This window comes from Heterocephalus glaber, unplaced genomic scaffold (assembly GCF_053883595.1).
Source record: "Heterocephalus glaber isolate CG9 unplaced genomic scaffold, H.glaber_assembly_v1.0 deba00001561, whole genome shotgun sequence".
Taxonomy (NCBI): domain Eukaryota; kingdom Metazoa; phylum Chordata; class Mammalia; order Rodentia; family Bathyergidae; genus Heterocephalus; species Heterocephalus glaber.
In genome coordinates, this window is record NW_028258349.1 from 9,842,261 (window position 1) to 9,857,535 (window position 15,275).

The 15,275-nt window shown below is 40.8% G+C and overlaps 1 protein-coding gene across 12 annotated transcripts in view; it reads left to right on the top strand.

Moving 5' to 3' along the window:
- The first annotated feature begins 79 nt into the window (after positions 1-79).
- The window catches only part of Tdrd12 (tudor domain containing 12), a 92,795-nt gene continuing 77,599 nt past the window's right edge, over positions 80-15,275 (top strand). For 9 of the 12 annotated variants that reach the window (XR_002387468.2, XR_002387469.2, XM_021239627.2 and 6 more), the window contains exons 1-4: positions 80-4,283; positions 6,667-6,825; positions 10,659-10,795; positions 12,514-12,633. Coding sequence is in view for 9 of the 12 variants with exons in the window: in XM_021239627.2 (XP_021095286.2) it covers positions 4,260-4,283; positions 6,667-6,825; positions 10,659-10,795; positions 12,514-12,633 (440 nt within the window). In the remaining 3 variants the exon portion in view is untranslated. The remainder of the gene's footprint in view (positions 4,284-6,666; positions 6,826-10,658; positions 10,796-12,513; positions 12,634-15,275) is intronic. The other 3 variants (XR_015443064.1, XM_021239630.2, XM_021239631.2) reach the window with 1 other exon arrangement.

Genomic DNA, 15,275 nt, shown 5'->3' on the forward strand with positions numbered 1-15,275 from the left:
CCTGATATGCTTTGGAGGTTGATCCATGAATTTTCTTTATGCTGGAATTAATTTATGGGTACATGATTAGTGAACAGTAAACTGAGACAATCTTCAAATGATAAAGTTTAAAATAAAATGGCATTAGTTATTATGTTTCCCAAATTAGAAATCTATTTTAGTTACTATTTTAAAGAAACATGAAGTGATAGAAAAACTCTGAAGTGCTAGTTAGTGAATGCAAAGGTCAGGGTTACAGTGTTAAAAATTAAGTTTACTTTCAGTGTGCTTTTTTTTAGTACTGGGGATCGAACTTGGGACCTAGTGCTTGCAAGTCAGGTGGCGGAACCACCGAGCTAAATCCCCGGCCCAATATGGGTAATTTTTTTTTTTTTAACCTGTCTAAAGAGGAATAGTTTTTTTTGTTGATTAAAGGTAGGAAATGATAGTTAAGACAATTCTACTTTAAGAGCTTTGACTATATTATGTGTTAATGGATTTTTTTCATGAAATGTCTTAGTTTTCTACTCAAGATGAAGGCAGTGATAATAAAGTTTATATGTATATTTAATGCTGCACTGGAGCCAGGTGTTGTGGCTCACGCCTGAAATCCCATCACTTGGGAGGTTGAGGTAGGACGATTGCTGTAAGTTTGAGGTCTGCCTGGGGTACATAGTGAGTTCAAGGGCAGCTTGAACTGCACAGTGGGATCTTGTCTCAAAAAACAAAAAACGAAAACTGCACTGGCTGTCAACATGGGCATTTGCCCTTGGGAGTTTTTGGCTATTTCTAGAAACATTTTCATGGGTCACAACTGGAGGAGATACCATGGCCATCTAGTGGACAGATGCCAGTGATGCAGTTAAATGACCATGTGCAGGATAGCAGCCCAAAACAATTATCTAGCCAATGTTATGAAACTTTGAACTACAGTAAAATCCATTTTTTTATTGTTGTTTATTTAGTAAATGGTCCCAATATATAAGTTTTGAGAACCACTGTTATTTAGTTACTGTTATTTTATCCAGCTTCTGAGTCTACAAAAATCTTTGACTTTAAGCCTTTAACATATACTTTGATTCTCACAGAATATTAGAATGCTACAGCTAGAAGGGATCTGAGTAAACATCATGATTTTGCCAGTGAGAAAACAAGAGTCATGCAGCTAGGTGGTTCCACAGCCAAGGGAAGAGCTTTATCCCCAGCCCTGTACCCTCTTCACTAGAGTTCTTATGTAATGTGACTGGTTTTTGTCATAGAAAAGATACAGTTCAACTTGGTACTGTTTTTTGTGGTTGGTTGATTTTATTGAGATGGGTCTCACTGTGTTATAAAGGCTGGCCTTGAACTTGTGATCTAAATCTGAATGGATCTTAAAATTACTTATGGGAGACTATCACATGACTTCCTACCAGCACTGATACCGTTTCAGTAGTCCAAGATAATAGGACTATCTTCATGTGCCAAAAAATTACACTGTTGTAGTGCTCAGTTCATGTTCATGGCATTTATTATGCATACTGGCTTTCTTACCTAATGGCTACCTGGGCTTCATATACAGAAGCAGAAAGCCGACTACGGTATTTATTCCTATTCCTCCTTGTCACCTTCGAATTGGTATCCCTACTTGTCTTAATCACTTTCCTGTTGCTGGGACAAAATACCCAATACCTATAACTTAAAAGAAGAAAGGTTTATTTTTGCTCATGGTTTTAGTCCATGGTTGGCTGGCTCCAAGGCAGAAATTTCACAGGAGAGGAAAGTTGTTCAACTCATGGAAGCCAGTAAGCAGGGAGAGAAGGGAGATGAACTGATGAGTGTCCAATGATTAGTACAGCACCCTCATGATCCAAACACATGAGACTTTTGGAGCAGTTTTAGATCTTAAACCATCACATTCTGTTCCTGGGCATTTGGGTTCATATGCTCAGGTTTGTTTGCTCACCCCTGACCAAATCAAAAGAGGCCATTTATTTTGCTAAAAAGGAAAAGATTTATTCAAAGCTAGCTCTGAGGAGACAGAGGGACTCATTTGCTTCAAATCACTATCTCACCATGTGCACGTGTGTTGGGGTCTTTTACAGCGTTTACAGTGAGGAGCAGTGGGGGAGGGAATACAGTGGAACAACAGATTTTCAGGAAGATAAAAATTACAAAGACAATCAGATTTGTGAGTTTGTCACAGTAACAGGATACACTAGACAGTATGCATAAAATATTGAAGTTTTGGAAAAGGATGCATATAGTTGATAATTCTGTATCAGCCATATGTGAATACCACAGAAATAATCTTCATTTACATATGGACTGAAGATTCCACCCTCTCTGAAAAGATTCATGATAGGGAATGCCATAGTTGACTGAAAGATTATGCAACATAAAAAAGCTCACTTTTTCAGTAGGAGTGTGCAGTAGAAATCCTGATGGTGAGTGTGGAAATCAAAGAAATATGGAAAGTAGGTCTGAGTAGTTACATATGGCTAAGAAGCACTGCAAATACAAGATTCCAAATTTTGGCCTGTTTTGTAAAAGAAAATACACCTTTTTCATAAAAATAATTCAGTTCAACAATCTCAGATTATACTGCCATAAATAAGAGTGGCTACAGGAGAAATAACAAGAGGAGGGGTAAATAGCTGCAGATTTGTATTACAAATACTTTTGTAGGTATGGTTTAGGTACAGGTTGCATGCAAAATAACATTCATTCAGAGCCTCAGTGCAGTAAGCTCCTATTACAGGAAGCATGATTCTTTGTCCCAGTATGATGCACAAGTGTTTTATTTTCTCTAGGCCATGTTGTGAAAGAAAAGCTTGCAAAACACCATACTGTGGCATGTAGGGATCAAGTCAAAGGCTGAAAAGGTTGTCCCACACTATGACTGGGAGAAGGTGTCTTGTCACCAGTTCAGACTGAGGAGGCTCACTTGAGATTTGGGAAGCCCAAAAAGAGACACAGAACTGTGGACTGGGTTAGACATCTTTTATTCAGCTGTTTAGCTATAATCCACCTGTGTGGCTGCTCTTGCAGTTCCCCACCATCGTACACTACTGGCAGTCCTCAGGACTCTAGCCTACCCATGCTCGTACCAGTCTTCAGCTGCTTACATTTACCCCAAAATACACAAAGGTGGCCACGTGCCAGTAATGACTTTGGGTACATTATTTACACTGAGCTTGCACTCAAATCTTGATGACTTGGACTTAATGTCCACCAGAAATCACCTTCCAAGCCTGAACCAAAGTGTAGCTGTCTTGTGCTTTGCTGCTGCCCCAAGAAGGTTCTATTTTCTGTCTTTGGGGCTTGGGAACTATCTCTGGGACCTCGTTAAATCATATCTTATGGTTTCCATCTGCAGCTTTCAGGTGAGCTGGCCTTGCCAGGTGCCCTGACTCAAGGTTGGTGTGAGGACCTGATTAGCAACAGGTGAAATTCATGCATTCTGCAGCAGCGTTTTTCTCCTCTGGCAGTCACTTACCATTTCTGACTCTCCTGCTTGAGATATTTATTAAGCATCTATTTATGGGACCTTGTGAATTTTTATTTTTATTTTATTTGGTGGTGGTGATTGTGATGATAGGGCTGGAACCCAGGGCCTTCACACTAAACTACATCCCCAGACCTTTTAATTTATTTAATTTTACTTTGAGATAGGGGTCGCCTTCACAAGTATCCGACTTGCTGCCTCTATGGTGATCAAGGGTTCAGGTCAGGTCACTGCTTCTGGGGCCATGTGCCCACTTCTGGAAAAGGCCCCAGCCTGTTTTCGTTATTGAGGGAACACGGATTTCTCCAACTTAAGCATTTCTAATTGAGCCTGTTTTCTCACCTAAAAATTAAGACTCGCAGAGTGGTTCTCAGAGTTTGATGTTATCACACTGTGAAACCAGAAAGCTGGGTCCCCACTCATTCTTTTATTTCGACGCCGCCACAGGTGCGCTTGGCTTCAGTATCCATACTGCGCAGGCGTGAGCATCACGTGCGCGCCAAATGCCGGTAACCGCCCACCTGTGCGTGGAGCCTTCAGGTGCGGTAGAACCCGGCACGAGGGCAAGGGTTAGAGGGACGCTTAGTTTGTCACCTCACGCGCAGGGCCTCTGAAGGCTAGGGACTTATCTGCCCTCTGACTTACCTGTCTGAAGGGGCAGTCAGTTCCTCACCGTTGCCTTCCAGGCGCCCGGGAAACACGACCTCCTGGCGGGCCCTCCCGACGCCGGAGGGCGGAGACGAAGAACTCTGCGCATAGGCTCGAGGACGCAGCGGGCAGTGGAGGGCTCAGGATGCTGGAGGTGCTGGTGCTGAAGGTGAGGGCGGCGCGGGGCGGTGTGAGCCCGGGATTCGGATAAGCAGCGGGGAGTTTGGCTGAAGTTTGTCTCCTGTGCTGCTGGGGATTTACAGTGCTACATTACTACGGGTGGTTTCCCCGAAATTCAGATGAAACTTGCCCCGTGCGTGTGAATATACGATCTCTCCTTTTTCTTTTCTTCTCTTTTCCTTTTTTCTTTTTTGGTCTTCTTTCTTTCCCTCCTTTATTTCCTTTCCTCTTATTTTCCAAGGCCTTTGAACTCAGCTACATCTTTTTTTTTTTAAATCTTGAGACAGTCTTTAAAAGACGTTAAATTGCCCAGTCTGAGCTCGAACTTGCCATCCTCCTGCCTCAGCCTCCCAGAGTGCTGGCGTCACGCTTGTGCCACCACGCTCGGCTTGCCCAGTATTAACTCCTCGGAACCCGGTCCCGCGCACACCCCTTCCACGCACGTGTATTGGACGCAGGGCGGTGACCTGTTCCCCTCCCCCGATGTGAGCACAGCTCGGTCTTAAGTCTCCCGCTTTGCTTATTACACCGTTCCGCTTGGGGCAGTGTGAATGTCCCCGGCCGCTGTGGGGTGGCCACCTTTGGGTCTTTGCAACAGGTGATGCTTCTTGGTGGATTGGGAACATGTGCTGCTTGGAGGAAGGAGCTTGCAAACAATCACAAATGACCAGGCCTGGGTTATTGGAAAAAGGGAATATAAGTTATTTTAGAATCATGCTTCAGTAGGCAGAGAAGAGACACATAGAAAATAATGGGATTTTAAAAATCATCCTATTTTATGTAATTTTTCTGCACAAAGATGCACGAACTTTTATAACACCCCACTCTATAATTAGACGATTTGCCCTGAGATTTTAGAAGTTTCAGATTTGCCTGGCAAGGTTCTCTTCATCACATCAGGTGTTGTCAACCCATCCTAACTTTGGTGACTAGATTTCTCCTCTAAAAAAGACAAGGCTGTTCCAGAACTGGAGATCCCTCCATGTGGAGGTCCATGGGGGAGAACCTTGGCAAGAGGAGCTGGACTCTGCTTCCTGCTTGGGAAGTCCTCTCCTCTCATTTGGCCCTTGGGAACCTTTTTCTTTGCCCTGTTGCCTCTGACCTGCCCTTACTTCTGACTCCTACCCAACTCACCCACTGAGGAAATTCTCTGTCCTGTATAGGAGTGCATATTTCATCAAGTGTGGTACAGATACCACTTGTCCTCCATATAGCTTTTACGTGGATAAAATATTTCTCAAGTGTCCAATACTGAATACAATATTGTTTAACCTTAAAAAGGAAGGAAAACTTGATGTACAATTCAACACGAGTGAGCCTTAAGAACATGTTAAAGCCATTCACCATGGGACTGTGCTTTTCCAAGGCAACAGCTAAAACTATTTCAGCCTTCCAGCTGTTTGTCTTCTCTGACTCTTTTAGAGTCTTACCTAAGCAATTCATGGTCAGCCAGGATGTGGGGGAGGGTTCATATGGAGGTTTGGGGGCTCCTCCATGGTTCTCCTTTTCTGATTTTTTCCCCTTAGTTTTCAGCTGCCCTAGAAGCCCCCAAAATCTGTTTTCTTATTTTCAAGCCTCAAAATGTACAAACATTCAGAAGACTAAAAAGAATACTAATGTAAACAACCTGTATTCCTTCCTCAGCCTCCCAAGTGCAAGGATTACAGGGATACACCATCATGCCTTGCTGAGAATCTTGATGTTTTACTTTGTTTTGTTTTATGTAGCCCAGGCTGGCCTCAAACTCATGGTGATCCTCTTGTCTTAAACTACCAAGTGCTGGGATCACAGGCATGCACCACCATGCCTGGCTGAGAATCTTGATTTTTTTTTTTTTTTTTTGGTACCGGGTATCGAACTTGGGTCCTTGCACTTTTGAGGCAGGCTGTAGAACCACTGAGCTAAATCCCTGGCTGAGAATCTTGATTTTTAGTAACAGTATATCACAAGATACATTCACTGAGGTCTTTTGTTCTGTCCTAGTCCACTCTTACCTCTTCCAGTAGCTAATAGTATATATTTGTTTTATCTATTTTAAAAATAGCAGAATGTAAATATATTTCTCTTTCTTACAAAAGATTAAAAACATTGTACTGAATCTTATAGATATCATTATGAATATTTTTTAAAATGTAGGAGATCAAGAGCCCTGTTTATAGTCATAACATGAAATTGAGAATTATTTGCATATTATTGCTTACATGCTTTGGAATTCATCTTTGACCATTTAAGAATAAGATACTTGTCAAGAACTTGTTAGATCACAAATTAGAAAAAGTTATTTTGATTTTAAGTTTATTATTTTACAGTTCTTTTAAATCAAAAATTTTATCTTCTAAAAAATTGTTTTTTGTCTTCTAAAATTTTTGTAGATTGAAGATCCAGATTGCTTCTGGGTTGTTATAAAAGGATGTAGTCCTTTTTTAGATCATGAAGTCGACTATCAAAAACTAAATAGTGCCATGAATGACTTCTATAATAGCAGGCATCAAAATACGGAAATGAAACCGTTGATTTTGGAAGAAGGGCAGGTATGTATCAGATGTGCTTTAATCACCATGCCTTGAAACACTACTCAGAATGTAAAATATGTTGGTCCCTAAGGTGATGAAAGCCTTTGGAATATTTTGGTTGTTTACAATCATCGCCCAGTGTTAGGTTTGATAGGTTGCGTGAGATTTAGGCCAGTCCTAGAAAGGAAGGGTTGTTGTGCAAGGCTTATAGTGTGCAATAGGAGATGGCATGTCATCAAGATCCAGGCACTGGGGCCATCCTCCTGGGGCTGGGAGCCAGGAGATGGTCTTGGATCCAACACAGGTGTAGAGATTTCAGCAATGAGGGCCTGGATTTTCAGTCTAGGGCTGATGCCTGCCTTGACATTGCTCGTGACTTTGGCAGCTCACACTGCTTATCTCTGTATTCCACATCATGGCCTCTCTTTGCCTTCTTGCAGAATCAGCCTCTCATTGTTCATTGTTCTTGACAGGTCAGCTGTTTTTCAGAAGAGTTTGAATTTTTTTTTAATAGTGTAATGGGAAAAGATTTATACAATATGAGAAAACTAGAAAATATTTGTATTCCTCCTCCCAAAATCATAGTAACAGTTTACTTTTTGTAGGTGTATGTAGTATTGGAGATCAAATCCAGGGTCTTAGCACTGAACTACATCCTCAGCCCTTTTTAAATTTTAAGACAGTCTTGCAGAATAACTTCTAAGTTGCCCTGCTGGGCCTGAACTTGTAATCTTCCTGCCTCAGCTTCCCAGAGTGCTGGTATTACAGAATGTGCCATGTCTGGTTCTTTAAAAATATTTTACATTTTTAATATGTTGATTGCTGTTTGGTGGAGGTAGTTTTAACTTTTCACTCTATCCTCTGTATTTTCTGTGGTTTGATATTTAAATACAGTTAAATATAAAATTCTAGGTAAGTTCAGGGTCAGGTTTTTTTTCCCAAGAATGTTTGCTCTTTGAGCTTCTTCTTGTATTAAATTGGGAGATAACATCACTTGTGGCCAGTGGATTTGGATAGTGAGAGCCTGACACCTCCCTCTGCCCCCACTTTGGTAGTTGCCTGTCAGTCATGCACTGATCTCTCCATTCAGTGACCACTGCTGCCCAGTCAGCTTTCATTCATGCTTGTATCATGGTAATTTTTCTTATTCCTTCTGCATTCATGAGCTGGGGTTCTTCTGTGTAGAACTTTCCCTTATTTATTGTATTACACTCAAATAATTAAGTTGATACTATAAAGATTTAAAAATTACTTGATTCTTTCCCTTAGAAATTTTCAGTATAATGCTTTGTGTCTGCATATCTCCACTGGTGTTCAGATGTGTCTTTTTCACCCCTCCTTTTTTTCTTGTGCTGGGGATTGAAACTAGGGCCTTGTGCATGCTAGACAAATGTTCTGCCACTAAGCTATGTCTACAACCTCATTTCTTTTCATTTTTAAGTCACATTTTGATCTTCATGGCTTTTTAATATATTTATCAGTTGCAGTCACTGTTGTTACTTAAATTGTCCCCTTTTTGGCTTGTAGAAGCTCTAGTGTAACCCACTTTCAAAGTTTTACTGCTATGTGAATTATTAACTGTTCAAACTATTCCTACAAGTTGCTTTGATTTTAGTGTAAATAGAAATACCATTTATCCTTTGTCAGGATTTCTCTTGAGTCATTTGAGGTTCAAATTATGTGAGGTACTCAGGATCCTATCCCTTGCAGTGTGGCTATAACTGCATTTTCCAGTTTCCATTCCTAAGGTCTGGAATCTGCTGGCAGGCCTCTTTCCAGCTTGGGCACAGCTTCTCCTCTGGGTGGCTTTAGAAGCCCGTGGTCAGTGTGTGGTCTTCTGGGCTATGGGTGGCCAGTTCAGTTGCTGTGGCCTGGTGGTCCTGCCATCTAGTCAGCATGGTTCCCCTTAAGAGGGACTAATGCAGGCATTTATTTAGTAAGCTGTTTGACAAGTGGGTTTTGTTATTCTTGGTGTTTGTTTGCAGTGCTGGGGATTGAACCCAGGGCCTTCCCACTGAGCTACATGCCCAGCCCTTTTTTATTTTCTATTGTGAGACAATGTCTTTAAGTCAGTAAGTTGCCCATGCTGGGCTTGAACTTGTGATCCTTATGCCTCAGCTTCTAAGAGTGCTGGGATTATAGCCACCATGCCTGGCTCAACAAGTAGTTTTGAAGACTCAGTATGAGCCAGGCTATGCTAGGAACTGGGATCATGGCAATAAGCATGATCATGGAGCCAGCCTCCACTTGTGACAGATAGTAAGCAAACAGTAGAGGGCAGGAAAGGCCATGAAAGAGAATGGGAGGATGAACTTGGGGTTGCAGTTTTCCAGTGGTTTGATGCAGCATTGCCAATCATTTGTAATTGTGAGCTTTATTTTTCTGATTTAAAAAGGTAAGGCAATGCATTTTTAAAATTTTGCTTTCTAAAAATTGTCCTTAGTTAAGGAGTCAAAATTATTTTACAGTAGTCTCTCATCTGTAGGGGATATGTTCCACAACCTCCCATGGAGGCCTAAACTGTATACAGTATATAAACATGTACATCTACATATATGTACATATACAAGTATGTGTGTATGCATGCTTAGGATAAAGTTTAATTTATAAATTAGTCACAGTAAGAGATTAACAACAGGGCCAGGGGTTTAGCTCAGTGGTTTTGTCACCTGCCTCGTATATGCAAGGTCCCGAGTTCAATTCCTGGTACCAAAAAAAAAAAAAAAAGATTAACAAAAACCAGTGATATAATAGAATGCTTATAACCATATACTTGTGTGTTAGCTGTCCATCACTGTGACAAAACTTCGGATATAAATCAGCTTAAAGGAGGCAGGGTTTCTTTAGGCTCCCATGAGCCTAAAAGTTTCAGTCTAAAGTCAGCCAGGTCCATTGCTTTTAGGCCTGTGTGAAGCAGAAATATCATGGTGAAAGGCCAGCAAGAAAGGGAAAGGGCCAGAGGTCAGATATATCCCCTAAAGTCACACCCCTATAATCGCCTCCCTTCTGCTAGCCACCACTCCTGTTCCATCACCCCCCACTAATGGCATATAGTTATGATTCTTATAGTCTAATCACTTCCCAGAAGCCCATCAGCTGGCCTTTAGGGGACATTTTAGATCCAAACTGTAACAATACCATAATAAAAGTTTCTGCTTTAGGGCTATTAAGTAAAACAAAAGTTTCTTTCTTTTTTCTTTTCTTTTTTTTGGGCGGGGGCAGGTACCAGGGATCTATCTTGGGAGCTTGAAAACAAAGGTTTCTTGAGCATAAGCACCTGGGATCTGTAGTAGCTCGTCTGGTAACTGAGACAGCTGCTAAGTGACTTAAGGGCTGGATGGGTCACACATATGGTGTGGCTGTGCCAGACAAAAAAGCAATTCATGTTATAGGCTTTGTAGGGGTGAGATGGTGCAAGATTTCCTTGTACTACTCAGAACAGAGCCCACCTTATAACTTATGAATTGCTTACTTCTGGAATTTTCCATTAATATTTTCGGACTGTATTCATCTGTAGGAACTACTGTAGTAAAAACTGGAACAGATTGCAGGTGACCTATGTCCTTCCTTTTTTTTTTGGTACTAGGGATTGAATTTGGGTCTTTGCGCTTGCGAGGCAGGCGGTAGAACCACTGAGCTAAATCCCCAGCCCTCTATGTCCTTCTTGAAGTTCTTTTCCTGACAGGCTGTGTTTGGTTAGGGCAGGTCCATCTCCCAGCATCTCTGTCCTCTTCTATGAGTTAAAATGCAGGGCAATACGATTTTGAGAGGAACTTTTTATTTCTGTCATTATGTGACTGGGTATTTTAGCAGGGAACTTAAAAAATAAAACCTTGCTCTTTATTTTGTAGGTTTGTGTGGTCTATTGTCAAGAGCTAAAGTCCTGGTGCAGGGCTGTTATTAAATCAATCATACTTTCAGAAGACCATTACCTGGCCAAGTGTTTCCTGGTGGATTTTGCCAAGTACATTCCAGTAAAATCTAAAAAGTATGTACGTTGTTTATTTCACCTTACGTTCTTCAAGGAGAGAGATGTCAGTTTGGACAAGGAGAATGTTAGTTTTTAAGGGGATATAGAGGTCATTCCCTTTTGAGAAAAGATAAAATAGGAATTTCTTAGCTTCAAGAAGGCAGCACTTGCAAGTTCCAATTCTTCACCTACTGATTGGAAGAGCAGGTAATCAAATTGAGGACAACTCTGGCCCTTGGCCTCCTTGCTTCTGGAGAGGGCAGGTCAGGTCCAGGCCCTTCTGTCTGCATCTCCTGGACTCATTTGCCAGGTGCTCTGTGGTCTGGCCCCTCAGATGATGAGGTGAGTCCCTTAGGGAAGTGTGGCCCCCAAAAAGACACTAGTGCAAGGTAGGAGAGGTTGCTGGCCCAAGCTCAAGTTGCAGAGAGCAGAGTACACACTCAAGTATGTAGTCCTGAGACTTTTCTTCTTCACACATGAGGATGAAGAAACATACCACAAACAGCAAGAGCACAGCCTGATGCCAACTGGGCAGCCACAGGTCAGTTACTGGAAAATTCTAGCACAAGTTGTTCTTGGTGTTCATGATAACTATTCCATAGTTTCCTTCCCAAAGTAAGAAGTCGTCAGTTTAATAAATAAGTAGGAGGATACTTCTTCCACTAAAGAAGGAGCAATGTCAAATAGACGTTAATAGCAATAAGAGAGGTCTCTTAAGAATCTCATGGCAGAAGGGCTTGTTAGACATTGGGAAATTACAGATATTTAAGGAAAAAAGATGGCTTTCCAGGTTGTGATTCTGTACCTTGATAATTTTATTAAAATTACTGTTATGCTTAATGTTGGGTAGCTTTTCTTTTTGTATTTGGTATTTTAAGTTTAGCTTGTTTTGGGACGAGAACTATATGCTGAGATAGAGCTGTTGAAGCAATTAGTGTAGCACCTGTTGGAGATAGAAGACAGTGCAACTGGCTATGCTTGACACCTGGAATCCAGGGAAAAGAACTGGCTTATGTTTAAATAATATCTTTTTTTTTTGGTACTGGGGATCAAACTCTGGTCCTTGCGCTTGTGCAGCAGAAGGCGAAACCACTGAGCTAAATCCCCGGCCTTTAAATAATATCTTACCATCATCATTGGCCTGAAGAAGAATAGAATAAGAATGTAGAATTTCTTATTTGTTAAATGTCAATCTTTTGCCTCTTTTGTGCTAACAGCAATTTATTATTGAAACATCCATTTATATACAGAAACTTTTTAGTTTATAGAAACTTCAGTGTGATTCTAGTCAGATATTGAAATTGATACTTAATCTTAAACAGAATTTTCTTCACAGGTTTTGCTCATCATTACTCAATATTTCTCAACCTTGTCATCCTCTCTAGACCTTTTTTCCTGAACTCCTGCCCCTGTGCTGTGAAATGTTAATACCACAGAAATATTTAACATCTGCTTATGCACCATGTGTACCTGTGCTTTATATACAAAGAGTGTATTTTCCACTCAAGAAGCAGCTTTTATCCCCTAGACCAGTGATAGCAAACTTTTTAGACCTTTCAGTGATAATGAACAGCCCACCATGGCACGTGTGACCTAGACAGAGTGTCTTCAAGCACTGTTGGTAGCTAGATTGGAAACAGAATTGTTTCTGTTAAGTATATTAACTATATAGATGTACTTTAAATGAAATGAATTTATTGTATATAATTTTGTTTATAATGGATCTCTCTTTCAAGCATCTGTGTTGCAGTAGAATCTTTTATGCAGCTCCCCTATAGAGCAAAAAAATTCAGACTCTATTGCACAAAACCTGTTACATTACACATTGACTTCTGTGAAGACAATGCTGAAATTGTGTAAGTATAGCTTCTTAAATAACTTAAATCATTAAAAAAAGCCTTAAGTCAAGTGTGTGATGATTATTTGAAATTAGGCCCCATGTGGAAGTGCTGAGAGTTTTTTGTTTTGGAGGAGGTGGGTTCTGAGTTTCTGTTGGTCAAACCTGCCCATGCAGCAGAATCTCATGGGTTAGCCCCATCTTCAGAGGCTGTGTTTGGGGGCTTTGGAGGAGGGCCTGAACTCATGCTTTTTATCTTTTTCTAAAAATTTATAAAAAGTAATAAATTACAGTAACTGTCTAGGAAAGCAAAATTTTGCTCATGGACCATTAAAAAGTTTATTATTGAGGTGCAGTGGTACATACTTGTAATTCAGCTACTTTGGAGGTTGAGGCAGGAGAATCAGGTGAGCCCAGGAGTTTGGGGCCAGCCTAGGTATCAGCAAAACCCCATCTCAAAAACAAAACAGCTGAGTGTGGAGGTACATACCTGTAGTCCCAGCACTTGAGAGGCCAGCCTGGGCTATTAGTGAATTCAAGGCCAATCTGAACTATCTAGTGAGACCCTGTGTCAAAAGCCCAAAAAACAAACAAGTTTATTACATTGTTCTCCAGCCTCACATTCTCTCTCCTAGGGGTCGTGGTCTATTACAGCTCTGAACTTCCAGACATTTGTCACTGTTTTATCTGTGTGGAACTTTAATGAAAATTAGAACATGCTGTCTTACTTTTAAAATTAGCTTAATAATGCATGTATATTGAAGCTCTTTACCAGTATGCGTCCCTCTTTTTAGTTTTTCAGTCTCTTTCATAGATGGATATAATTATCATATTTAACCATTCCTCTCCTAATAGCCATCTATATTGTTTCTAAACCATTTGGTACATCCACATAAAGTTTAAAAAAGATATAAAAATCATTTAATTTATGTACTATATAATAATTTAATATTTTAAAATATATGCTAAAATGATTAGGTAACTTTACATCCATATAAGCTACAGATATGGAAAGGTATACATATACACTCCCTCATCTTTGCTCCTTTTTCCTAGAACTCAGCTGTGGGGGTAGTGTTTGGACTGGATAGATCCCTGCAGCCCTCTGATACCTCTGGTGAATAGCTTGATTCCTGGTCCTGTGATTGGCTAGGCAGTCTTGTCCTCTACCTCTGGCCCACAGCACTATGGGAAGAAAAACCATTCAGAACAGTTCCAGTGATTCATTCATTATTATCATCATCATCATCATCATTATTTGGTTCTGGAGATTGAATGGAGGGGCTTCTACATTGAGCTACATCTTCAACCTTTTTTATTTTTTGAGACATAGTCTTACCAAATTACTCCGTTGCCCAGGCTGACCTTAAATTTGTGATCTTCCTGCCTCAGCCTCCTAAAGTGCTGAGATTACAGGCATGTGCTACCTGTCACACCCAGCTGAGAACAGCTGAATTCTGACTACTTGTATGTCCTGGTGATGTGGCATTATGCTCTCTGTACTGCGGAGCTGTTCTCTATGGATACTTGTATGGGCTCTTCTAAGACCTGAGACCTTCCTGTTTGCTCCCTACTCTCATCACCTGCAGTCTCTTTCAGGTAGTGAGTGTGTCACCTTGTGGCTGGCCTTGAATTCACACCAGTAGGATAAGAAGCAGCATATTTCCACAAGGCTGCCCTCCACCCATTCCACACCACTATTCGTGCACCTTTGCACAGAGACTGGGTTTGAGGACCCTGGAGCAGCAGCCTCACCGCCCCCCGCCCCTAGTCTGTCAGAGCAGGTGTGCAGCCCACTCCTCCTCAGAGGAAGCATGTGTCCTGTTCAACTTGCTCCTCTGTGCAGGACACTGCAGGCATCCTTGGGCCTTCTAGGATACCTCCAGTATAGATGAAGGGCCCATAACAGCTCATCTCACTCAGTTTTGTTTTGTTTTTTGAGACAAGGTCTCACTTTGTAGTTCAAACTGGCCTTAAACTATGTAGCCCAGGCTGGCCTTGAACTCATGGCACTTTTCTTGCCTCAGTCTCTTGAATGCTAGGATTATAGATGTGCTCCATCATGCCTGGCTGAGTTTTGATTATCTTCTTTGACATGTGATACCTGTTCATTTATCCTTCATCTAAAACATTTTCTTAATGTGTGTATTCTAATTTTCGACAGACTGTCAAATTTCCTACTTTCAATAGGATTAGCAATTTCTGTTACCATTATTCGGGTAGTAGAAAGTGATCCTTTTCCCATGCTACGTTGGCTGTTATGGGCTTTTTAACTGTTGCTTGTTTACTGGGTGGAAATGGTGCTTTGTTTTAATTTGTATTTTTTTTTTTTACTTACAGAGTCAAATATTCATGTGTTTATTCTGTGAGTGAGAGACTGATTGAAAATGAATTACTTGTTCATGTCCTAGATTGGTTTTTCACTTGGGTTTTGTTGCCTTATAGGAATCTAATATATTTGGTTTTTTAAAACTTTCTAGGTAATTTTTGTGTGTATAGCAAGATTTTAGAGCCACTAGCTTTTTTACTTCATTCTTTTATGAACCTTTTGTAATTCTCTTAAAGTAATGTGCTTAACTTCTCTCTTATTAAAAGTAAAAATAACAGAAAACCTTTTTGGTGTTAGGGATTGAACCCAGGGCCTTATGCATGCTAAGCATG